This window comes from Perognathus longimembris, chromosome 1 (genome assembly GCF_023159225.1).
Source record: "Perognathus longimembris pacificus isolate PPM17 chromosome 1, ASM2315922v1, whole genome shotgun sequence".
In the NCBI taxonomy this organism is placed as follows: Eukaryota; Metazoa; Chordata; class Mammalia; order Rodentia; family Heteromyidae; genus Perognathus; species Perognathus longimembris.
In genome coordinates this window covers 139,553,910-139,580,910 of record NC_063161.1, presented here as the reverse complement: position 1 = coordinate 139,580,910, position 27,001 = coordinate 139,553,910, and the positions used below count along the sequence as shown (strand labels likewise).

Sequence of the window (27,001 nt, the reverse complement as noted above, 5' to 3'; positions counted from 1 at the left end):
GAACTCTATAAGTATAAAAAGTTATTCCAAGAAAGCTACACGGAATGCTTTGAAAAGACTTGATAAAATCAAGTTGCTAAAAAAAAATACTGTCAAATTACATTTGGGTGAGATGAACTATAAAAGACTGAGAACATAAAAATCCAGAACTCTGTTCTAAGACTGTGTGGCAAATATCTCAGTTCTCATTCTGCTTAAAAGAAATGGAAGCTATAATCACATGTGCTATATAATATAGGAATGTGGTCCAAGGAGAGGAACTAGAGCATCCTATTAAATATGTGGGCTCAACCCTGTATCACACTACTAGAAAATGAACATATTCAAACCTTACATGAAAATTGCTTAAGGTATTTAGAAAAAGAGCTCACAGTTCATGCTGGCATTATTAAAAAAAAAATCAACAAACCTATAGAATATGTATTGACAACAATGTGGAGAATAAACAGGGAAACTCTTATGGGAAATGGTTCTGCCATATGGAAAACAGTAGGAGTGTTCCTTTAATAAAGAAAAAATACAACTTTGGTATGATCTGGCAATCCCCAAAAGCCTGAAATGAGGCTCCGCAAGAGGTGACTGCCCACCCACCCTCCCAAGGTTGCAGGCTCCCTGCCTCTAGTAGCAACGAGGAGGAAATAACCTAAAAGTCTATGGGCAGATAAGTGGAAGGAAAATGGACACACACACATACACACAATGGAGTGTTTTATTCAACCTTAAGAAAAAGAAGAAAATTCTGTCCTGTGATGCAACATGGATAAACCAGAGAACATTATGCTAAGAGCAATATGACAGTCACTAAAGGACAAACATTGCATGATTGCACTACTACAAGGTACTTCGAGGAGTCAACTCAAAGGGTTGGAAAATAGAACAGAGGTTGTCATTGGCAAGGTGGAGAGGCAAGTGAGAAGTTACTGTTCAACTAGAATTACAGTTATAGGAGATGAAAAAAGTTATACAATAATGCACATATAGTTAACAGCACTACTGTACTGCACACTGAAAGTCTGATACGATGGTAGATTAGATTTCATGTTGTGTGTTTTTAGTAACCACAGCAATTTTTTCCCTGTGATTTTAGACAGGATAATCTGTTAAGTTCTTTACAAATTTAATATACTTTAATTATCATCATAATTATTTAATTATGATACTTAAGAAAATGTCTGCTGGAAGTTATGGACAACTGTGGCTATAAAGGCACACAGGATATTGTTTCTGCCTATTTAAATTGCAATGTAACCACCACGGGGGTGAGGATTCTTGCTGGTTTTTTCAACTGATATATCTCAAGTGCTTGGAAGTGCCTGAAGAGGTCCTCAAGAAAAAGTATGCTGGACTCAATTAGTGGATAACTATACAATCACATATTTGGATGCATGTATGGGCTGCATATCCATAAATATATAGTCTTCAATTTTTATAACAGTATGCCCCATGATTTCTAAAAGCACACTTAATTTAAGATGGTTTTTTCGGATTTGCCTGAATACCTCTGCACCTCAATTTAACTCCCTTTCTCAAGATACTGGCTGCTCATTTTGTGCTAATAACTCCAAAGAAAATCTCGCATCCAGAGGAACAACAGAAACTATAGCTTGTCAAGGCTCCTTTCCAATGATTTCCTTCAGAATAAAAAAAAAGATGTTCTTTACAATGAACCATTTCAGTAGAAAATTGCTAGAAGCTAAGCTTTAGGACATGAACCATTTCAACTTCTTCTGCATACCCTCCAAGGGGGAGTATAAATCTCCAGAGGCAGTTACACCATTTTACTTCCTTCTTTTGATTATGCCTTGAAAATCTCCAGGCCAAGGACTCTGGCACCTTCTTGTCTTCTATCATCAGTGGAGTTCTCTGGCCTGGACACACAAGATTATGATACAATGGCCAGGGGGTGGGGGGCGGGGGGACAATGGACGCTGGATGACTATATATAGGAATTCTAGGCTTGGTTGTCATGGAGGCCAGCGGAAAAACAAAACGCCTAATCCTCAAAATAAGGTTGAGGCCAAACTTGAAGGAAACACATACTGCAAACTTCCTGTCATTCTGACGAGTAAAAACAAAACCTTGAAGTAGGATCAGGGAGTAGATGAGAGAAAAACTAAAAGAAACAAACAAAAAAAAAACATTACTCTTCAAAACTCCAGAAACCCTGAGGAGGGGAAGAGAGGGGGGAGAAGTGGAGGATGGGGTGGCTCATTTTTTTGAGATATTGTTTCTTATCATAGTCCAGCCCATTTTAAAGGGTGTCTCCGAGGCTTTGCACTCCATGTTTCATCCTGTCTATATTTGGGGGTAGAGACTAGGCAGGTCCAGGGCAGGACAAAGAAGATTCCTGGGCTTTTTTTGGTACTCTTGTCCCTGGAGACAAGTCCATTGGCTTTTCTGCTCCCCCCACCCCCCAACTGGCACCACCATTTACCAAGTTGATGGAATAAAAAAATACATGTTGATTCATTTTTCCTTCCTTCAATAAGCCATAGGCACTGTGATCTCTTCACTGGTCCACTGCCATGGCTTAGTTCAGCCCCCAAGGGTTCCTAGTGGGAACTGATACTGTAAAATGTTTCTAACTGACTTTCCATTGCCCATTTTCTTGTTCTTTGCAGATTCCTTTGCATCCTAAAATGCAAGCATGATCACGGTCTTCCTTATTACAGGAAGAATATTCTATACTCTGGACCATGGGAATCAGCTCTTTTGTACTTTTCCCAACCAATTATCATCCTAGACCCACACTCTTCCCACACTGTGCTTAATGCCAGCCACAGAGAAAGTGTCTAATATTAACTTTCATGCAATATCCTTCCCTAGACTTTCAGCCTGGCGTACTGTTACTAATCTATCAAACTGAACTCAATTCAAATCTGCTGTCACTGTGAAGATTTTCCCCTATTCTTTTGGATATGCTTTCTCAATTCCCCCTCCGGGTCTCTCCTACTGGGGCTCATCATGCTATATTAAGATCAATTTATTTTACCCCACTAGACTTTGAAAGCTGGCTATCCATGCATGTTTTCATCTATCTACAACTTTTTGTAAGCTGACATGCCCCCAAATCAGCTCAAGGCCAAGCCTAAATCAAGTGCTCAATAAGTGGTTGTAAACACCCAGAGTTCAGACTGAACACAGGAGGAGAGATGGACAACTCAGGAGTTAAAGGGAAACTATAACAGGATCAAATGACACTCTTTCTGGCCTTCAGTTGAACAGTGCCTTCCCACTCAAGAACTAATGACTTCTACCAAAGTAAGTCTAGACCTTTGTAATTCACCTGGACCATGGTTTCTTTCTTTCTTTTTTTTCAAGCAAAAACATGGATTAATATTGGGGAAGCAAAAAGCAAACTGATGGGTCAGGGTCGCACCTCAGACTTGGGAACTGAAACCCCGACTGTAAAAAGCAGGCTGGCGGGCCAGGGCCTCAGCCCAGACTCGGGAGCTGGGACCGCGGACTGTGCTCCGGGTCGGGTTATAAGGGCAAACACCACATGGTCCCTTTCTTTTTCTTTCTTCTTTTTTTTTTTTTTTTGCCAGTCCTTGGCCTTGAACTCAGGGCCTGAGCACTGTCCCTGGCTTCTTTTTGCTCAAGGCTAGCACTCCACCACTTGAGCCACAGCGCCCCTTCTGGCCGTTTTCTATATATGTTGTGCTGAGGAATCGAATCCAGGGCTTCATGTATATGAGGCAAACACTCTTGCCACTAGGCTATATTCCCAGCCTTGGACCATGGTTTCTGAACACTGGAATTTGAATGCAATGGAACTCATGGCCATCCCAAGAAACCATAGGCGTTATGCTCTGGTTTTGATCCTAAATCAGTGAAAACAGCAACAGGGCATTGGAAGTCCAATGTCATTTTCAATGGTTCCACGGGCAGCTCTCTTTCCTCCTTTGGTGGGGCCATTGGTAGACACGGATACTTGTAAATGCTCAGGTATCACACTTAATGTGCATTTAGCATGCCATAATTTTTCCACAGTCAATGCCAAGGCCATGCAAATAAGGCCGTTGGACAATAAGCCATACAAAGGTATTTCTGGCTGAATTTCAGGTAATTATAACATTCTCTGTACAAATGCTTTACTAATTTTCTTCCATCAGGAAAGAATGGACTAGGACTCCATCTTGTCCTAGATATGGAGCATATAGACTATTCATTTTGCATATGGTCTTCTGGTAGCTTGGAAAAGCAGAGATGGCTTCATGTTACTGGGACAGTTGTCAGAAGAAACAAGAACATGCCCTGGGGTACCTGAATGCCCCAGTTAAAAAAAAAAATGTTCTTTTTTTTGCCACAACCATTATGAAGCACTGTAGGTATTCATTCTGCACTAAATGATATTCGTAACCCAAAGCCTTTCTATTTTTTTTAAACCTCTCCTTAAAACAGGCTAGAAATTTGCAGAGAAACATTGAGTGTAGAGCCAAGGAGCCTTTTCCTATTGTTTCTTTTTTTTTTGGGGGGGGTGTTGTTGAAGGAAACTCTGGGTGGCATCTGCCATTGTTAATTGAGAAGCTCGTACAATACCAAATGCATAATTCACTGGTGACTCTTTTGAATAGCATGATGAGGAAGTGATGTTTCCTGCTGTTCGTTTAGATCATATAGATGTCTTTACCACACTGAAAGATCCAACGAAATGCATTGAGTACAAAAGCCTCTTTCTATAAATGACCTGGTCTCCACCATAGAGAGCTTGGGCATAACCCCACATGATATTTAGAGCTAACAGGTCTTGGGTAAAGCCATACGCTTCCTCAAGACCTGGCTGGAGGGAAGATGCCCACTGACTTCAAGGAGCCTGTCACAATGTGTGGCTGACGAGAAACAGAGATGTGACAGCCTGGACAGGAAACCATTGTGGAGATTTCTTAAAAGATGAATCAGGAAGAAAGGGCACATCTGGGCGTGAGCATATATATTTAGATACATGGAGAGCTCTAAGTAATGGTATGGAAATCAGGTGAGCAGAGTGATTGTTGATCAAGAAGAGGAATGAACAGCCATACTTCAAAGCACAGAGCTATTCTAAAACTGTCCCTGAGGTGATGTCTCTGAGCCCACAAACCCAGTGGGTTTCTCTACTCCTTCCTACCTACCCCCTCTTTGTCCTTTTTCTTTCTACCTAGTCCCATACAATGCAAGAAAAAAAAATTCTTTGCTCTGGGTCAAAGCTATATTTTTAATCATCATTAAAGTTCTTCTCCTACGCTAGCTCCTCTACTCCAAACTCCACCAGACAGGAATATTCCTTAGGGATGCTGGGCTCAGGTGTAAGACATAATCTTCCAAGAAGCCAGAGGGATGTGGTAGAAAGTGAAATCCAGACTCACCCTTTATTATCTGAGCCAGCTTTATAGCTAGCAACTGTGTCTGGAGTTTCTTACAAAAACCTCCGGCTTGCCTAGGATTTTATGGAATTTCTACTTCCCATTTTCTAGATGAGGAAACTAGAGAAAAGAAAGAGGGAGCAATTTTCAGCTTTCCCAGAGCAGGCTTATGAGCTTCTTTGTAGACCTGCGAAGATTCTCAACTAAGCAGATCTCTGGTTCTTCCTTTGTTCAACAATTCTTCCTATATCACGTAAATTTTGCACTGAATCACGGTGTTTATAGTTTTTTTTTCTTTGTCATGGGGCTTGAACTCAGGGACTAGGTGCTGTCTCTAAGCAATTTTTGCTCAAGGCTAGCACTCTACCACTTCAGCTATAGTGCCACTTTTGGCTTTGGGATGGTTAACTGGAGATATGTGTCTCACCAACCTTCCTGCCTAGGCTGGGTTTGAACCATAATCATCAGAATCTCAGCCTCTTGAGTTCTTAGGATTACAGGCATGAGCCACCAGTTCCTTGCTATATAATGCTCTTTTTTCCACCTGGTGGTCTTAGGATTTGAACTCAGGGCCTCATACTTGCTAAGTAGTTGCTCTACCACTTGAGCTACCTTCCAGCCCATGTCTGTAGTTTTCTACAGATGAAAAGAATCTGGTCTCCCTAACTAGATTGCACAGTCGAGTGGAGTGGGAGAATCTTCCATTGCTGTAAGCATGCGTGATATTCATCCCAGCTCTAGGCACACAAGGTAGATGCTGTCTGTTCCGTTTTGCCTGGTGGATTCTGAGCAAAACAAAAAACATGGCTATTGTTGGCATCAGCCTGGATGGCTTTAGTAGAGAGAGAGGGTTGACTGTAGGGCCTGGATCCAGTTCAATGTCAGGGTTCTACCTGAACATTGTCATAAATCGAACGATTCACCCTTATTTTGTTAGGTAATAATGCACACAGCTTGGTCACATAACAACTTCCTAAGAAAGGCCTGCCAGAGCAAATTTAATTCCCAAACTACAGTGGCTTTCCTGGCAACTATTCTTGGGTCTATTTCCTTTCTTGGGTCTATTTCATGATTGCCTTTGTTTCTTATTTGTTTTTTTTGGCCAGTCTTGGGGCTTGAACTCAGGGCCTGAGCACTGTCCCTGGATTCTTTTTGCTCAAGGCTAGCACTCTGCCACTTGAGCCACAGCGCCACTTCCAGCTTTTTCTATATATGTGGTGCTGAGGAATCGAACCCAGGCTTTCACATATATGAGACGAGCACTTTACCACTAGGTCATATTCCTAGCCCCGATTGCCTTTATTTCTAAGGAAGCTTCTTGGGAGTCCAGTTTATAGGTGTGGCCCATTATTCCTGTCACCAACAATATATTCCTCTGCCTCCCAGACACTCCAACCTGGTCTGTCCCACCCATCACCCTGGTTGCTTTCCCATTTCAGCACTTCTTGCCCCCTCACAGTGATTATCTGGCTTTCCCCTTGCTGTCTCAGGCAGATTTTGTCACAAGCTTCTCAGCTTGCATGGATTGGGAAGCTTTACTTTGTGACTGATGAAGGCGGCACAGCTTCTCTGGGGACATCTGGTTCCAAGAAGCACAGATCACCCCTCAGGGCCCTTTGCCTGCTGTTCAATTCGAAAAACCTAAGGGTCTGCCTGCCTGACAGGAAACTCTTTCCCTCTTTCCGCTGACAGTCTATAAAACAAGTGGAAAGGTAGTTAAGTGCAGAGAGGAAAACACAGCAAAAAGATCCCAGGAAGCAGAAAGACCTGGAAAGGAGACAGTGGGACCCTTTGAAAGACAAGGCATGGTATGGTATGGTGAGAAATGGTCCCAGGGAAACGTGTATGGCCCAAATAATGGCTTCCCAGGCCGGCCTTAGAATTTAATCTGAAGGCTATGTAGACAGCTGCTGAAAGGTTTTATGCAGGGGAAGCATGAGCTTACTTTTTTTTTTTTTTTAACCTTTTCTGTCTGTAAATTGCACCCTGATCAATGTTCTCTTAGATGGGGAAGGCAGCCTGGTACATGGATTCACAGTCCTTATTGATGATGGAGTACCACCAGCAGACAGCCCCATGGCTCATGGTTTGTTTTGTGAAGTAAGACACTAGCTTTCCTCCTTTGGCTTTTATGGGTACTTTCAAACTGTTCACTTGAAATTCAGTTCCTATTGCTTCTACTGAGTTCACACCTGGAACAGATTATGGCTCTACCTCTGAAGGAAAGAAGGAAAACTCTGTACTCTCTCTTTTCTGATCTCCCTGCAGAAGAGCAAGAAAAATGTAGAGGTGAGCATGTGTCTATAATTTGTAGTGACCAGCTGAGACCCTGTCCTCTACTTCCTAATTCTGAGTCTCAACAGTCTCTATATCTGCCTTTTATTCCCTAAGGTGGTTTTTGTTTGTTTGTTTTTCCTGGTCCTGAGGGTTAAAGTCCTTAAGTTTTAACATCTCATGTGCCAACTCAATGTTATTTTGTAACGTGATGTACTAAAATCCTTCTGGATGCATAAGCTCTTTCTTCTTGTTATTGTGTCTATTCTAAGTTAGAAGGTATCTGATGGAGACAAAGGTAATGAGACCTCACATCTCAGGAGCCCCTGGGTTGTTAGGGGAGTTGAGTGCGTCAGGTAGTACACTGTGTGAGTGCTCCAAGGATGGCACAGCACCCATGGGAGTCAGCTTCTGCTCCTAGCAGCGTGACTGGAAGACAGTGGGGCTCTGGAGAAAGAAAATCCAAATCTTGATGCACTGTATTATAATCTTATGATTAATCGAAGGACACAACTTCTATCCAACTAGACTTACCACTATCAAAGAGGCCAGAGAAGAGCCTGGAACAAACACCAAACCAGACCCAAACCAAGTGAAGATCAGCAGTTTTAAATGCTACAGATCAAGAAAAAAATGAGGATGAAGCAAGACCAGAGGCCATGGAATTGTTTACGTGGACTGGCTCACTGATGGCTCTTATGAAAGCCATGAGGAAGCAGGGGGGGGGGGAGGAAAGGGAGAAGAGGGAGAGGGGGGAGAGGGGAAGGGAGAGAGAGAAACACAGAGGGAGAGACAGAGACACAGGGAGGGTGGGAGAGAGAGAGAGAGAGAGAGAGAGAGAGAGAGAGAGAGAGAGAGAGAGAGAAACTCTCCCAGAGAACATGCCACTAGAGGTATCTAAGATAATACTTCAGGAAAGTAGATCAATAATGCATTGAAGGCAGAATGCCATTCCTAGAAGACTCAGAGGAGAAATTAAGTGGCAAGAACAGAAGGTGGGAATGCTGGTCTTATCAAGAGATTTAGAGGATGAGACTACAACTGTAGGAATCAAGGTGCCAAAGGTCATCAAGAATGGCATTAATACCTCAAATACAGAGCATTTTTTTTCTGGGGCCTCATGGGGATGCCTTAGATTTTTTTTAAAGAGAAAACAGTGAAAAAGGTTCAAGGAAGAAGTGTGACAAAGCAAACAGCTCTGGCATCAGGCTGGGAGCACTTCAGCGCCAAGGCTTCTAGGTGCTAACAGTGACTTGGTATTTCCTTTGAGACAAGGTCTCATCGTGCAACCCATGTTGGCCTTGAACTCTGTAAAAACCAGTTTGGCTTTGACCTGACAGTCCTGTCTTAACTTCCCAAGTGCTAGAAATATGCCTCCATGCCCCATTCAAACAATCTGCTTAACACTATTTTCCTCCTAACTAAAATATCAGGGAGATGGTCATGGAAGTTCCTGTCTGTGTGGATGAAATGAAACAATGTTTGTACAGTATTCATCATCACCAATTAAGAATGTGCACCGATGAATGTCCAAAATAATAACAATGTTTTTGAGCACTAAGATTCATCAATGCATTTTACCAGCCCATTAGCATGGGAACAGCTGGAGAGTTTCCCACATAAGATGTTCCAAACCTTGAAATTCAAATAAATTTCTGTCACACAGGGCTCCAGATTAAGTGCCCTTTTCCAAACAGCAGATTGTTTAGAATTGTACACACAAATGTAAATGAACTTCACTTAATTTCCAAGAACCCTCACTACTTTCTCCTTGATTATTGATGATTATAAATCGATATGGAATTTGTTTCTATTCTACTGTCTTGAGAAATTAACATTTCCATAGTCACGTAGAATAGGAAGACTCTCTCCCTTGTTATCACATTTGACCCTTGAAATCATTTCAGAAAGTTGGTATCATTATTTTATATATTAGAAAAATCAGTATCTAACCCTACTCATGCACGATGCAGAGCTAACAGCATAGTTTACCTGGGACTGTCCATTTCATTGCAATACGGACATTTCCTCACCTTGAACCTGCAGCAAGACTCTAGCAGTCTTCTGACTCAGGGGTCCAACATCCCCAGGGTGAACAGAGGACTACTAAGGAAAGAGGATCTATCCTGAGAACTGGTTTCAAAAGGGTCTTTTTAACTTTCAGTAGCTCCAGTTGGGTGAAAATGATCCTAGCTGGCACTGGCTCAATCAAAATGAATCCAGTGAGACACAGCAAGAGTCACACTCCATGCAGCGCAGCTCCAATGTGCCGCTGACAAAGAACTGTCATGAATTGGGGGAGAGGGTTCCGTGGGACATCTGGATGGTCTCCGCAGTAAGAGTGCTCGACAAGAGCCACTACAATCAGGAAAGCCTGGGGTGGAACTTGGACCAGCTTGTGGAATAATCACATGTTGCAGATCTGTTGCTGTCAATAGAGTCCCTTCTGGATGCAAGAAGCCTCTGAGGATAATGAGAGCTGTTCCCTCTAGTGAGCAAAGGGACTCAGGGGTTCCAGGGGCTTGGCTGGTCTTAGAATATTCTTCACAATTGCTTTCTAGGCCAGCCTTATCAGAATAACTTCTGATATTGGGATGATGATGGTAAGTATAAAACCACCACCAATGGGTGTATTGCTGTCTTACAGAGCTGTTTTCTTCTACAGTGCTCTGCTCTTAATGATAATCAATCAGTCTATCAATCAATCTGCCTTTAAAATGTATAGGCACATCACTCTTCTATCCTATAGCTCTCAATGTCTTTGCTTCTCTGGCTACATATAATAATGGGTGACACCCATATAAATCAACCCACTGTCCTAGATAATGCTGTGACTTAGGGTACTACAAAAATTAGGAGAAACAGGGGGAAAGCTATATAATAATAAAGTATTTCAAAGAATCACTAAAAATAAAACCTATTACTTTGACAGAGAGGAAAAAATTATTTATACAGCGAACTTAATTTTTTTCAAGCTTCCATCATGGAATAATAAACCAAGATGCAAAAGTATGCTGCAGATCTATTAGCAAAAATGATCTTTATTGTTACCATAACAACATATAGAGTTTGCTGTTTTTAATGTGTTTTGGGGGAATTTCCCTTACAATTCACTGTCTGTCTGTGGTTTGGTAATCATAATGACTGTGTTTCTTCTAACAGAAATGTTGGTATGGTGGCATTACACTTGCTTGTATTCAAGGTAGTAGTGAATGACTTCATTTTTCCTTCTCTGTATTCCTAATTAAAAACTTACCCCTGGGCAAAATTTTAAAATACTGTAAAATCAGAGCAATAATAAAATCACAACTTGCAAGCACAATAATCTGTGATTGCCACAGCTATTAACTATACAGCTGCTCACTCCATTTACTTTGGGACAAGAAAGATAGATGGCAGCTATCTGCAACTTCTAGCACATCGGTTATGACTCTATTCCTGCCTCTTCTTGGGAAAATTCCATGGAATACTTATGAGTAAACTAACATTACACTGGGATAAATCTGAATACGCTCACATTTATTTTTAAAAGTAAATTGGGTTTGTGATTAACCACACTAATGTGGAAAAAAGATTGGAAAAAACTGAGATTAGAGGCAGAAAGATGGGATATCATTAAAGGAAACCAAAGAGTAAGGGTTAGTCAGGACTGGAGTTTGGCAAATTTACAAACCAGAGAAGGACACAGGAGGTAGAGAAAACAGGATGATAGGGCAAGGCTTTTTGAATAACCATCCTCAGTGTATTGGCTAAAAAGAAACTCCTGCTCAAAGCAGTGGTTAGAAAGACCGAGTTTGGGGTACTAGAGATGAAGCAGTTACAATAAAACCAGCCATAGATAGACAGACTATAGTTAAGCAAATGTCTCTAGTGGAGGACACCAATGTTCTCTGTTGAATTACTACCCTTGAATCTAGTCTGTTGGAAGTTCAGAGCTGGAATTGAAAGGAAGCCTAACACTTGGTTCATGGAGGGAGATGAAAGAACATTTTGGAAGATAAAAAACATAAGCAGAGAACAGGCACTTGAAATGAGACCTTAAATAAGGAAGCTGAAATAATCTCAAGATGTAACAAAAAGGAAGGAACACATCCATTCTTCTTGGCTGTTTATCAGTCTCTTGGCCTGCAGACAGTTAAAAGGGATACAGTGTGGTCAAAGGTGACAGAAGGCAAAAGGCTTTTTCAACACAAACTGTTGTTTCCTTGGCTTTCTTTCTATATGGTTACCTTTGCAGCTCTTATGCAAATCAATCTAGGACATATTTATTGAATGGTGTGCCAAGTACTACGGCTTTGAAAACAAATAGGAAGCAGTCCTTGACCTCAGAGGGCTCACAGTTTATAGTTGGGGAGACAGATATGGTAACTGACAATTATGTGAATATTTGGCAAGTCCCAAAATGCAAGTGAATACAAGGGTTAGAAGCCACCTAACATATTCAGCCAATTACTCCAACAGTCTTGATTTTTTCTCATTTAACTTATAGATTATTTGCTAGAATCTTCAATGTCTTAAGTCTTGAGTAAACAATGCAGATAAAGGCTCTACCTAAGTCATCTTTGAGGACATGAGTGAGCCATGGAATGAAATTACTGAAGTTTTGTTCAGTAAAATCTCAAGGGCCTTTCAATTTGTAAAACATGCACCTTAAATATATAAATCACATACATTAAAAAAATGCAAGGGATTTAAGTATTCAGCATTTTATTTGAAAGAAAAGTTTTCTTTTTCTTGTTTATTGGTTTGTAGATGTAGACACTCATTTCAAACCTAAAGCAAAACTAGATGGGCTGGAGCCTACCAAATGAGAATAAAAATTTTACTAAAGAAAAATTGGTTGTATAGTATGGCCCCAGTTTTATATAAAAATTATAATAACAAAACAATCCATTTGCATATCCATAGAACAAATATTGAAGAAGATTGAAGGAGACATAAAGAAATAGAAAGACTTCTCATGCTTCTGGACTGGCAGAATTGATACAGATAAAATGGCAATACTGCCCAAAGCAATCTACAAATTCAATGCAAGACCCATCAAAACCCCAACCTCATTCTTTAACAAGATAGAAAAAGCAATCCAAAAATTCATATGGAGCTACAAAAGGCCCTGAATCACAAAAGCAACCCTCAGCAGAAAAAAATAGTGCTTAAAAAAAATACCAAACTTAAAATTCTACTACAGAGCTATAGTAATGAAAACAGCTTGGTACTGATACAGAAACAGGCCTGAAGATCAGTGAATCAGAACAAAAGACCCAGAAGTAAACCCACAGGCCTATAGCCATCTAATATTCTATAAATCAGCAAAATAAATAGGCTGCAAGAAAGCCTCTTCAACAAATGGTGCTGGCAAAACTAAATATCCATGTGCAGAAAACTGAAACTAGATCCTTATATATCACTGTGCACAGCATCAATTGCAAGACCCAAAGCCATGAAACCATTACAGAAAGGAATAGGAAAAACATTAAGACTCCTTCCTTAGCACAGGCAGGAACTTTCCCAAGTAAAGATCCAGAAGCACAGTAAGCCAAGGAAAGATTTGATAAATGAATGGGACTGCATCAAATTAACACTTTTCTGTACAGTAAAGGACATAGCCAACAAGCTACAGATCAGGCAATGGTTTATTGTCTAGAATATACAGAAAAGTTTAAACATTAAACTTTCAAAAATGCCTACAACCCAAGTAAATGGACAAAGTGAGCTATGAGAGTCATCTCAGAAGAAGTAAAAATGGCTAATAGGGCCGGTGCTAGTAGTTCATTCCTATAATCCTTGTTACTCAGGAGGCTGAAATCTGAGGATCACCATTCAAAGCCAGCTTGGGCAGGAAAGTCTGTGAGATTCTTATCTCCAATTAACCACCAGAAAACTGGAAGTGGCACTGTGACTCAAAGTGGCCATAAGTGAGCAAGTAGCCTAAAATAGCCTTAAATGAAAAAGTTCAGGGACAGCACACAGGCCCTGAGTTTAAACTCTAATTTCCCCACCCCCTCAAAGCCAATAAACACAAGAAGAAATGTTCAACATCTCTGGCCATAAAGAAAATGCAGATCAGGGCTGGGGATATAGCCTAGTGGCAAGAGTGCCTGCCTCCGATACACGAGGCCCTAGGTTCGATTCCCCAGCACCACATATACAGAAAACGGCCAGAAGCGGCGCTGTGGCTCAAGTGGCAGAGTGCTAGCCTTGAGCGGGAAGAAGCCAGGGACAGTGCTCAGGCCCTGAGTCCAAGGCCCAGGACTGGCCAAAAAAAAAAAAAGAAAATGCAAATCAAAAACAACATTGAGATTCCACCTTACTCCAATTAGTAAGGTCCTTATCAAGAAAACAAACAATAACAGATGTTGGCAAAGGATTTGGCCAAAAGGGAATCTTAATACGCTGTTGGTGGTAATGGAAACTTGGTCAACCACTGTGGAAAGCAGTATGCAGATTCCTCAAAACAAACAAACAAACAACCCAGAGAAACAACAGTTACATATTTTCCCTCCTATGTGGAAGCTAGAATTAGTTTATAAACTTAAAAGTAAATACATTGGTGGGTATGCAAGTGTCTACAAATGTATTAACTAAAAATATGGTAGATTCAAGGCAGAACTCAATAGTGTAATTCCTTTGAGAGCCAACAAAATAAGCATCAGGAAATAAGTACTTGCAAGGAGTAGGGGAAGGTAAAGGGGAGAAGAATGGACAAATAAAGGGGGGGGGATACAGTCAAAAATTCGACATATATCCTACAAAATTAAGAAGTGAGCCAGGTGCTGGTGGTGCACCCCTGTAATCCTAGCTACTCAGGAGGCCGAGCTATGAGGATCAAAGCCAGCCCAGGCAGGAAATCCATGGGACTCTTATTTCCAATTAACCACCAGAAAACCAGAAGTGGTGCTGTGGCTCAATGTGGTAGAGTGCTAGCCTTAGGCAAAAGAACCAGGCCCTGAGTTCAAGCCCTACAACCCACAAAAAAGAGTGAGAGAGAGAAAAAAGTGAAGTAAGGGGCTGGTTGGTATGGATGGGCGAGAATGATGAAAGGGGTGAGATTGATCAAGATGCATTGTATTCATAAACTGCTTTGTTAAATAGCAACTCCTTTGTGCAACTACTTAAAGATGATTTTTTGAAAAGAAAAATTGGTTGTAAGGTATGGTCCCAGTTTTAAAAAACTATTATAATAAAAAATCCATATGCATATTCATGAAACAAACACTGAAGGGATTCTACGCAAACTGTTTAATATAGATACCACGTAGGGAGGGGATAGGCTCTGGGTGGTCCTTCCATTTCACATTATTCATGGCCATAAAACTCTTCTAATGAGTAGATGTAACTTGTGCAAGCAAAATCTCTGCAGCCACTTAAGAGGATGACTAACATGCATGACTAGTGAAGACCTAGACATGCACCCTAATGCACCTACAGCATCCGGCTACTTAACAAATCCCCAAACCTCGTTGGATCCCTTAAGAAACAGACCATAGTTTGGTACCACATCTGTCTTATTAGCTTTCCACCACACCCTGCCCTCTAGCTAGATGAGTCTTCTTGTCCCAGCATCCTTTGGTCTGTAAAGAGATTCTGACATTCTTCTCACCTAGAATAGTCTAGTCACTCTTCAAGGCCAAATTCCAGTCCCACTACTTTTGGGAAGTCCTCTCTCTCTCCATGACTCAATTCATTCTCTGTTCACAGTTACATCCATGAAGATCTAGGAACATCATTTCTTACTTCGTTATACTCTGGTCTTTTAAACTTACTACTACCGGTAATGCATCTAGGAACAGAAGCTCTAACAATCAATAAATAATAAAAGCGTATCTATCATTTGTGTTAGAAGATTCCAGAGAGCCCCCCCCCCCCCATATAAAAGGCTACTCGATTATTTCTTGGATGGGTCTTTTTACTGTTAGACTTCAACGAGGTACAAAAAATAAAGGCACAGATTGTGGATTCAGTGTGAGAAACTCTGCTCTACAGGTTTTGTGATTTTTGGACTCACCATTTCACTCCTTTTTCTTCATATAAAATGAGCTTAATTATTTATACCTCTAATTTTTTTAGACTTATTAAAATAGATGGTAAATTTAAGGCAATTCATAGATTAAGTAAATAAAAACAAATTATTTTATCACTTAGGAATTAAACAAGGAACACATACAGAATAAACCCTTCTGTAAAGCAGAAGAGATGGACCAGGAGAAACAAATAATTACCAGTGCCAACAATCAAGAATTAGATTAAAGGTTTAGATGTTCTTGCATCTTTCAGAATGGCCTATCAATGCAATTCTGCTGAAGAATTTGAGATACATGAAAATAAAGGCTGATGTAAGGGGAGTGACTTGTGCCAGTCATCTAAGAATAGTTTGTGTCCCTGAGGAAGCTGCAAAATTTAGTCCTGGAATAACTTCTCCAAGACCTCTGTGTGTGTGTGTACATGAAACATTAGCTAGGCGCTGCACCATTCACGCAAACACCACCCTGGGTGGAGTTTATAAAGGATTACAGAGCCTATAGCAGGGACATATCCCTTCCTGGCTATTAGAAACAAAGTAGCGAATCCAGCAAAAAGTGAACAATCTCCTCCTCCTTGAACACTGGTCTGTTGGCCATTTTTTTTTTTTTTGGCCAGTTCTGGGCCTTGAACTCAGGGCCTGAGCACTGTCCCTGGCTTCTTTTTGCTCAAAGCTAGCACTCTGCCACTTGAGCCACAGCACCACTTCTGGCCGTTTTCTGTATATGTAGTGCTGGGGAATCGAACCCAGGGCCTCATGTATACAAGGCAAGCACTCTTGCCACTAGGCCATATCCCCAGCCCTGTTGGCCATTCGTTATCCCTTCTTTTTTATTATATCACCACCAGAGTGATTCTTCTATTGAGTATGATACAGGATGATACAGGATGCAGAATGAGCTAAGAAAATGTATACATCCTTTAGACATGCTTTCCTAGACCACAATATCAAAACTTATAATTTCATTTAAAGAACAGTAATGGTTTCTTTTTTTAAAAAGTTATTTCTGGCATCTTGGGCTCATCTCTGTAAAACAAAATTTCTCTTTCACATATCTACCTTTCTCAAGACATACCCTGTGCCATAGCAAGGATATCCTAAGAATTTTACCTCTGAATCATGGGCTACTCAAATCACTCCTTTCAATTCTATTATCTTTCTTTCAACTTCAAAGAAAAGTATTTGAAAGACAGAAAAATTCTGAGTCATAAGAAGTCGTGGAAGAATTTAAGAGATTTTTGACTTAAACTAAGACATCAAGCTTCAGCTCCAAGGACAGAAAAATTCAAGGTGGGCAATGTAAAGATGAAAGAACCGGCCCCCACCTCACCCCCCACCCATGCCAAAGGAATGGAGATGAGTTATTTTAAGTGATTGCTCTAGTAATTCCATGTATTTCCTGCTGAATAAGAATCAACCCAGATGCCCTTCAGTAGATGAATGGATCAAGAAAATGTGGTACATATACACAATGGAATTCCATGCTTCCATCAGAAAGAATGACTGCCCCATTCCTTGCAAAAGGTCTTCAAGTTCAAGGTAATGATTATTTTGATGGGCTCCTATTTGCCAACAAGGCCAGCTCTAATAGTTTATGCCATGTGGATATTTTGGGTGTGCAATACTGGCTGTTTTTTGGTCCTGGAGTTGGAAGACCTCTAAGACTTTACAGTAGGAATGTTATTTTTTTAAAATTAAGCATTAAAATACAGTCTAGACCACATTATAATGTAGAAAATCTGATGTCAAAAAGGGAAGGTTAGGAATGTCTGGGTCAGATAATTTTGAGATCAGCTGAACCTATTAAAATTATAGTCTAGCTGGTAAAATTATGCCTTATATCCCACGTGTAATAAACGATGTACATCTTTGTATTTCACAATTATTCATGAGACTCTCCATTTCATTATTGTCATTTTAAAAAGAAACTACCTCTTTTTTCTTTCACCCCAAGAGAAATCTGATTGCAATTGGAACCTGCATAGAAGGTCTGATGCCCTAGCAACTAATTGGATCCTCTTAAAGGTTGAATTTTATGTCTGACCTATTTAGAGATCTGAAAAGCTTCTCTTCGAAAAGCAAGCATCTCAGATCTTAATTTTTAAGTGTCAAGTATTGCTGAAGTCAAGGTTAAATGAGTTGATAGTCTGAAGCTAGACTCAACACAATTCTTAGAGGTTTTTCTTCTAAGCTTAAATGTAATGCGTGCTCTAATATAGTTTTTAAAAGCCTTATTGCCTGACATTGATGATACAAAGAAATACATTTAGGTCCAGTTACATTTTTAAGTGACACCCAGGCTTATTCTATATCTTAAACATAAAGATTCAGAATGGCATGTATTAATGACTGGATTAATTTCATGGGTGTTGCTCTCATTTTTTTTTTCTGCAATCATCTATACTATAGCAAGGGTTAGTGAAACCCAATCCACAGGCCAAATCCAGACTCCTCTTTGCCTTTGTACAGAAAATTTTACTGGGACACAGTCATGTCTGTGCTTACATATCATTCTTTCACACTGCAATGTAAGAGTTGAGTTGCTGTGACAGAGAAAGTATGACTCACAAAGATGAAGATATTTTCGACCTGGTCCTCTATAGAAAAAGGTTGCCAATGTTTGACTTATGGTTAGGAGACATCAAACTGTACGAATGAGTCTCATCTAAACAATATGTTGTTTATTTGTGTGTTTTTTTTCCCCAGTCTTGGGGCTTCAACTCAGGGCCTGAGCACTGTCTCTGGCTTCCTTCTGCTCAAAGTTAGCACTCTACCACTTCAGCCACAGCACCACTTCCAGCTTTTTGTGTTTATGTGGTGCTGAGGAATTGAACCTAGGGATTGAGGCATGCTAGGCAAGCACTCTACCACTAAGCCACAGTCCCAGCTCCAATATATTGTTTTTCTTACAAAGTGAGTCTGTTCTGACCAAGACATTGGTTTATTTTAAAAGCCAGGTGAGAAATATCTTCAAGGAGATCACAAAGTTCTATCCATTGACAAGTGTTATTGGTCTGCTTCATATGCTAGCTTTTCTGGATTTACTCTTTTTTTTTTTCTTTTTTTTTTTTGCCAGTCCTGGGCCTTGGACTCAGGGGCCTGAGCACTATCCCTGGCTTCTTTTTTTTTTTTTTTTTTTTTTTTTGCTCAAGGCTAGCACTCTGCCACTTGAGCCACAATGCCACTTCTGGCCATTTCCTATATATGTGGTGCTGGGGAATCGAACCCAGGGCTTCATGTATACGAGGCAAGCACTCTTGCCACTAGGCCATATTCCTAGCCCTCTTTTCTGTAGAGAACAAGTTGCTCACTCCAGGGGCTCCAAGTAGGGGCATGGCTACCTGTCGACCATCCTGGCAACGTCCATCCTTCTCTCCCTCACTCTCTAGCCTCCTTTGGCAGGATGCAAAGGCTCATGTCTCAATCTTCCCCACCTCTATGGAAGACCTCTTACAAAGAGAACAATGACAACATTTAAAACACCCTATGTGAAGAAAGATCTTGACAGAATAATTACATCAGAAAGTTTCAGTGAGAGCAGTCCCTACAGTTTTATCTTCAGATGTTTGTCTCTCTTTTCTTTTTTTTTAGTACTGTGTTTTGAACTCAGAGCCTCACACTTGTTATGTATACTCAAAACCACTTGAGCTATTCCAACAGCCTAGCATCTCACCTCTTAAATGGAAGTGAGATGAACTGGGTGGTGTGGGTAATATGGTTCTGTAGCATTGCTTGAGTACAATGAACTGAGTTGAAAGTTAGGGTGCTTTAGTCAAAAGAACACAGAATTTACAAAGTACATACTTAACTGTCTCTACAGGAACACTATGGGCAGAACCAACAGTCTAGTTACAAGTGTAAATAGAGCCCTAAGAGTGACAGAGTCAGCTGAGTGAGGAGAGACACAATAAAAAACCAGTCTTTAGAGGGAGTAAAGGTTATAAACTTGTAGGAAAAAGAGCAGGCAGGGAGGAAATCCTTCTACGCTCCCAGCTGAAGAAGCTAGAAGCTGAAAGTAGCAAGGAGACAGATGATAGGGGAATATCAGTTGCTAGGTCCCTCTGAATGGGGAAAAAAAACAACAATACATGGTCAACTTTGAGAGCAATGTAGAGGACTTTGATCTCCAGATGTCCAGGGCCCATTTAGAGGGAGAAGGAGAATGATGGAAAGTGTGACATTGATCAAGATGCATTGTACTCATGTGTGAACATGTTAAATGAAACCTCTTTATACAACTACTAAAAGATAATTAAGATTTAAAGAAAAATAAAGAAGTGTCTTGACTTATGAAAAGAAAAAGCCTGTTGAGCAAATATTATTCTAGTGTTTGGGATAGAAAAGGCAACTAACAAGTTTTAATAGAAATCCACAAAGCATCTTCCAACATTTTGTCGTTGCTATTTCATAACAGCAAAGACTTCTCTGCTGGGCAGACTCTGTAGAGACCCAGATTACAAGGAGGGGTACTGTGAATACAGTTACTTAGGGTTTGTCTGGGTTACTAATTAGGGCATGTACGCATGACCTATGTTATTATGAGACATTCATCACATTCATTTTGCACCCAATCTTGGTGTCTACTTTTTGCCTTTGCTTTAACGCATCAAAGCAGTTGTTTCTTAATGCAGGCAATTCCATGTAACATAACTGAAGAGACAGAAAATATAAAGTAATTTTTTTAAACCAAGGGAAATATATGGGAGGAAAAAGATGGAATGTCATCACTTGTTTGCCTTTTTATAAAGCATATTGACAACTGATTGTTCTCCCTTAATGCATTGTTGTGAATAGCAATTACATGTCATTTCCCAGTACCCAATACACAAAACTAACACCATACAACTATTACTTTTCTTTCCAACAACCCATCATGAAGCACATACAGAGGAGCCATGTGCTGGTGAAACCTGTCAAGACCCCCTTTGAGCCCCAAAACCTAGAACAGGTGTGTCTCTAGGCTGCTGGGGTGAGCACCTGCCCGGCACCTCTCATTTCTGTTTTCTCCACTTGCTTCCCTTTCAGTGCTTCCCACTGGGTTGGGTGGAGAACAGCTTAAGAAGAACCTCCCATCTGGGCTGCTTCCTTCTGCCAGAGAGGGCTGGCTTGTTCTCAAGACTGCAAGCATTTGACCATTGCAAAAAGCAGTGAGCATGTCAAGTCATTTTATTCACATCTCTCACTAGGGATTCAGCAAGCCAAGGACACACTGTTGATTTCCCCGGGTTTATGGATCTCAACTCCCCTCAGGCCTGCAACACATTTTTGGGTCGTGTGTTCACAGTGTCCTGGCATCTGCATTGTGGGAAACCTTCATCGAGAGCCAATAGCCCCAACAGCTTCTCCCTATTAAAATGTGCAATTGGATTTCACATGTGTGTTTCAAACACCATTCAGAGCATGATTTACAGGCTACTGTCTAGCCCCACAGCTGTTTTTCCATCCTCCAGACTGAGCTGTTTCTAGGAATCCACCATCCTGCTCCCTCAATGGGAATCCTCCTACTGTGGGCCCCCTTGGTTACTCCTGGCTGTTCACAATGATGTAAAACCTAGACTTAGACTTTAAGAAAAAACTTTTTGAACAAATAAACTATTAATTATTCTTTCCACTTAATGACTCCCTCATGAGAACAGCCTATTCGATGCCTTCGTTCTGTTCATGCCACTTTCTAATCAACTTTCTGTCATCAAATTAAAACTAATCATGGCTGCTCCTTTGATATGGGTTATTACATACATAATGAGCAGCTCAGGTTCACTGACTTTTGTGGAAGCTTCACAATGGTTACCACCCAGAGCTCCCACAACATTCTTTCCCACGAAGGAAAATAAAAATTACTTTTACATATAGGATATGATGGTGGCTGAGCTAAAAGGCTGTGTTTGACAGAGTTAGTCAGTATCAAGTGCTTAGAAACTAGTCCTTAACTTTCCAGGCTGGGAGTTATGGTTAGTTCTGATGTGAAGGTTGATGATATTTTGTTAAGAGTCTGATTTTAAGCTATTGGAGGGCCAGATGATGGCACTCAACTTTTCTTAGCCTATACAGAGGAGGATGACCCAAGTAGTAGGTCTCTAAAATTTTATTGTCCTGTGACTAGCAGGACAAAAGGACAAATGAAAAATGTTCCAGGAAAAGTATTTCCTGGAAATGGTGATTGGATGGATCCATTTCATCCAATAGGCTCTACAGGTGTAGCTTCTGGCTAGAAGAAAACAATTAATGGAAATTCATTAGATCTTGGCCAGGAGTTGGTAGCTCAGCCCTATCATCCTTGAAGATTCAAAGCCAGCCTAGATCTCCCCTGCCCCCGCCCCCCAAGAAACAACAAAAAGAAAACCCAGGAGACTCATTGCCAAGAAAACAACAAAAAGCCAGAAGTGGAGCTGGGACTCAACTGGTAGAGTGCCAACCTTGAGCAAAAAAGCCAAGCAAGAGCATAAGGTCCAGGGTTCAAGCCCCAGTACCAGTTCATGCACACAAATGCACAAACACAAAATCCTTAGGGAACCTTCCAATTTAGGTTGAGATCTTACCCTCTGGTTACAATGCACTATTTTTCCACCCAGTAAATAGAATCTCAAGGTAGAAAAGAAACATTTCTCTACTGGCTCACATACATTTTCACAGAGCTCTAAGTCTGAGCCTCTTTAAGTTTTTTTGGAAGGAAAGCAAACATCACAGACTTCCTGCTGCATTTTAAACTATTACTCAACAGTTGAGGAGATCATAAGCTCAGTTTTCTCTATGAAACAGAAGTCCTTTGAGGCAGGATACCAGTAAAGAGTTAGAGTGTTTAACACAATGTTTAACAGTTTGCAAAATTAAACACAAGAAAGACATAGGTTTGGTTTTTGTTTTTGGCTTGAGGAGTTACTTTCCCATTTCCTCCTAACTACAAATCTCATAAAGAAAAAACAACAACACACTTTATTTGCTGTTTTGATGTGTAAATTAGACCAAGCTGGCAAGTTGGGTGACAAAGATCATCAAGTGACCTGAAGAGCCTTAGTATAAACCCACACACTAAAAATAAATAAATAAAAAAAATAAATTCGAAAAATTACAGAAATAAAATGACCATCCATGAAATACCCTCCATGTGCCCGATGTCATATTAGACATTTCCCTTGTGCACCTTTGCTCATTAATCTCCCAAGAAAACCATCAGAGGAATATTCCTCTACCCAATGTTACACATAGTTATAGGGAGATAAGACTGCCACGGGAAAGACAATTAGCACTGAGAGAAATAAGACTCAAATCCAGGCCTTGGAGCCACTTTCTTTCCAGTCTACCAAGCTCTGACTGAGAATGGAAGAGCAGACAGCTTGAGATAGCCCCTTTTCTGGAATATTCAAGCCAACAGTGGTAACCAGCTCTGAGATACCGCCAAGAGGGATTCAAGTATGACATGAAGAATAACAACTCCAAGTTCACAGCCTTCTCTCACTTTTCTCCAAAGTATCTGATTCTGTAGCTATTTGGGGGTGACCTGAGGCAGTCTCTTTCCCAGTTTGATGAAGACAGTAAACAAACTTTCCCTTCATCCACTATGCCATTGCCTGCCAGCTCTAAGACATGACTCTCTTTTTCTCTCCAACAAACATTGAACCCACTGTCCATGAGTAGACATTCCCATGTTTCTTCTGAAGTTTCCAAGTTGATTACTTCTCAAGTAACACTTGTTCAACATCCATCATTTATAAGAAATCGCCATATTATTTTTAGGTCTGTACCACAATGTCATGTGATCTGCTAGAATATAGTCTCCACCCAATCCCCCCATGCTCTTACTCCTCTGAGCTCTGTCTGGTTAAGTCACATATATGGCAGCCCAAACACTTCACGGAACACAAAATAGAATGCAAGTTAAAAAATGCTCTCTCCGCAGGCAATGCAAACATGGTTCCCACAGAGGTTTCTACCAGAACCATACTTAGTTGCTCAGAGTTCACACCACTTCGAGCTCTAATATCTAGGTTACCCCATAGTTTTTCCTTCACTTACACCATCGTATTTCCTCGTAAGATTTCGCTCTGGGAATTCCTCCTGGTCTACCTCAATTCTAAGTGGTTAATTCTGGCTCAGAAGCCTGCTCTTACCATTGGAGTCTTCTACTTCTTCAGCTGGGGTAGCCTTTTGGGAGGAGTGGTGGGCATGTGAGGAGAGGAGGCTGACAATCCGGGGCCGGGGGAGGGTCAGGGATTTCCCATGGACTTTGAGGGAATGTTCCTTCAACTGGCTGATGGTCATGGTGGAGAATGAGCACCAAGAACACTTGTAGGCATGTTCACCTGGAAGGAGATGGTGACGAGGACAGAACAAGAAACAGTGGGGAGGGGAGAAAGCAAAGGTAGAAAACAACACAGTTAATGCCACCTAGAAAAGTGGTTCTCAAGCTTTGTAGTGGAGGAACCCGCACAGGAAAATCACCAGCCCATTCCCATAACCAAGGGCTTCTTGGGATGAAACCCTTCCGTAATCAAGTCACCTGATCCCTGCTTATCTCAAGTTCTGTGTACAGAAGTGAGACTTGCAGAACATTTTCATGAATTGTCTGTATTATCTCCTTTAGAAAGGAATCCCAGACCTCCTTTCTTCACACTAGAGGTGACTCTGCCACATTTCACAAACACAGATATTAATATGCTTCATTCTTCATCTAAATAGCGATGAATGGCTTTTCCAAGCACATAATTCCTCTTTGAAAGTTTCAGTCTGCAATTCTTTTTTTTTTTTTTTTTTTGGCCAGTCCTGGGCCTTGGACTCAGGGCCTGAGCACTGTCCCTGGCTTCTTCCCGCTCAAGGCTAGCACTCTGCCACTTGAGCCACAGCGCCGCTTCTGGCCGTTTTCTGTATATGTGGTGCTGGGGAATCGAACCTAGGGCCTCATGTATACGAGGCAGGCACTCTTGCCACTAGGCTATATCCCCAGCCCCAGTCTGCAATTCTTAATCTTTACTTCCTTGCTATCTACATACCCCTTCATCCTAAACTCTTACTTTCCTGTCAACAGTACAAAATTAGGTTAAAAAAAGAAAGCTATCTATCTATCTATCTATCCAGCTACCTATCTATCTATCTATCTATCTATCTATCTATCTAACTAACTAGTCAACAGTATAAAATTGGGTTAAAATATTCTTTCTATTTTTTTTTTTTGCCAGTCCTGGGGCTTGAACTCTGGGCTTGAGGGAATTAGGTGTGCATATCTCTAATATTCTTCAATAAAAGGTACATTTAAACTGAAATACAGCACAGATTAGCATAACCAAATTAAAATGGGTGATTTACTTTTGTCGTAAATCAACTTTTGGGTTAATTGTATTTTAAGAATAAAAGGTATGAAGTGGGCATATTAATTGGCAGCTTATATACTAAATTAATCAATTCAAAATAATTTTATTTTTGGTAACAACAAAGCAGTTTGGCCTATAGTGTAGTTGTCCTACTTCTGAGAGTTACTATTAGAAAAATATCTTTTAATGTATAGAGAACTTCATTGGCATATATATGTATACTAAAAAAAAAAACTTTTTGAACTCAGGGCCTGAGTGCTGTCCTTGAGCTTTATTGTTTAAGGCTAATGCTCTACACTTCAACCACAGCCTGAATTCTGGCTTTTTGGTGGTTAATTGAAAATAAGAGTCTCATCCAATGATTGTCTTGCCAGGGCTGCATTCAAACCATTATTCTCAGATCTCAGACTCCTGAGTAACTAGGATTACAGGTATGAGCTCCAGCGCCTGGCATAATGTCATTTTTTTTATGCCTTGAAAAATGTATGAAGCATAATTCCAAGCATAAGGAAATAAGTAAATGTGACCATCTCTCTTGGTGAACTACTAAAACGAATTCTTGAAAAATTTATAATAACACAGAAAATAAATAATAAACAGAGAATAGAAAGGCAGAACATATTTTAGACGACACTATAATCACAACTCTTCAAAATAATTAAAGACAAAATGGCCAAAAGGAAACACCAAATGTTAACAGTGCTCTTTAGATAATAAGGTTATGGATGACTGAATCTATTTCTTTTATTTTAAATTTTCTGCAATAAATATGTGTTTTGAAAAATTATTATTATTACATTGAGACACTACAGATTTGTAAAACCCTTGAATTCCACAACATTATATAGCACAAGAAAGTAGTACAAAGATGTCAGAGGGCCTAGGAAAGGACAATAGTTTAGTTACATGAATCTTTTTTTTTTTGCCAGTCCTGGGGCTTGGACTCAGGGCCTGAGCACTGTCCCTGGCTTCTTTTTGCTCAAGGCTAGCACTCTGCCATTTGAGCCACAGCGCCACTTCTGGCCATTTTCTGTATATGTGGTGCTGGGGAATAGAACCCAGGGCCTCATGTATATGAGGCAGGTACTCTTGCCACTAGGCCATATCCCCAGCCCCTAGTTACATGAATCTTGACTGGTGGCTATAATGTCTTACAACTTGAGAGAGAGAAAATTCAAATCTGGATTGCTACTTTGGTCCACACTACTGCTTACTCCTTAATAAAATAATCCACTTAGAACACACAAAATGAGCTCAGAGACTTTCAGAAAATTCATTTGCTTTCTCTCCCAGTCAACCTTCCTCAGCGGCCAAGAGACTCTTTCTGGATGCTTCCTTCTTGACAAGCAATGAGCACAGGGAGACCAGTCTACCTGGTCAGCTCCAAGAACACACACTTACATGTGTGCCCTGGAGCCCATGGGCAGCCTCTTCAAAGTCCTTCCCACAGGCTGAATCATTCACCCAGCTCCCAGTTGGGAAAGCGCTTTTAACAAGGCTGAGACCTGAAGGAAAAACTCACCAGGATTCTTCTGCCTCTGCTGCATAGTATACAACACACACATTAGAAAAGAGTGAGTTGAACTCTTAAGCCCTTCCTCTGCGGATGTGAAGAGACATTTCCTGAAGACATAAAATTACTAACAGACAGAGACAAGACTATTCTTCCCGCCCCACATGGTGTCCTCAGTGAGGCTTGGGACACCTAGAGAGGCTTGTGTATTTCCCTAAAATAAGCCCATTTCAAAGCCCAATGCTCAGAAGATAGTGAAGAGCCCAGGTTCCAGATAGTTGTTGTTTTTTTTTTTTCCATCATTAAAAGTGTTATAAGGTGGGGCTGGGGATATAGCCTAGTGGCAAGAGTGCCTGCCTCGGATACACGAGGCCCTAGGTTCGATTCCCCAGCACCACATATGCAGAAAACGGCCAGAAGCGGCGCTGTGGCTCAAGTGGCAGAGTGCTAGCCTTGAGCGGGAAGAAGCCAGGGACAGTGCTCAGGCCCTGAGACCAAGGCCCAGGACTGGCCAAAAAAAAAAAAAAAAAAAGTGTTATAAGGT

At 40.7% G+C, this 27,001-nt stretch overlaps 1 protein-coding gene across 3 annotated transcripts in view; it reads right to left on the bottom strand.

The window, feature by feature from the left end:
• Positions 1-27,001, bottom strand: part of Znf462 (zinc finger protein 462) — a 144,327-nt gene that overhangs the window by 42,004 nt on the left and 75,322 nt on the right. For all 3 annotated transcript variants that reach the window (XM_048338554.1, XM_048338545.1, XM_048338564.1), the window contains exon 7: positions 23,748-23,939. In XM_048338554.1, the coding sequence (XP_048194511.1) occupies positions 23,748-23,939 (192 nt within the window). The remainder of the gene's footprint in view (positions 1-23,747; positions 23,940-27,001) is intronic.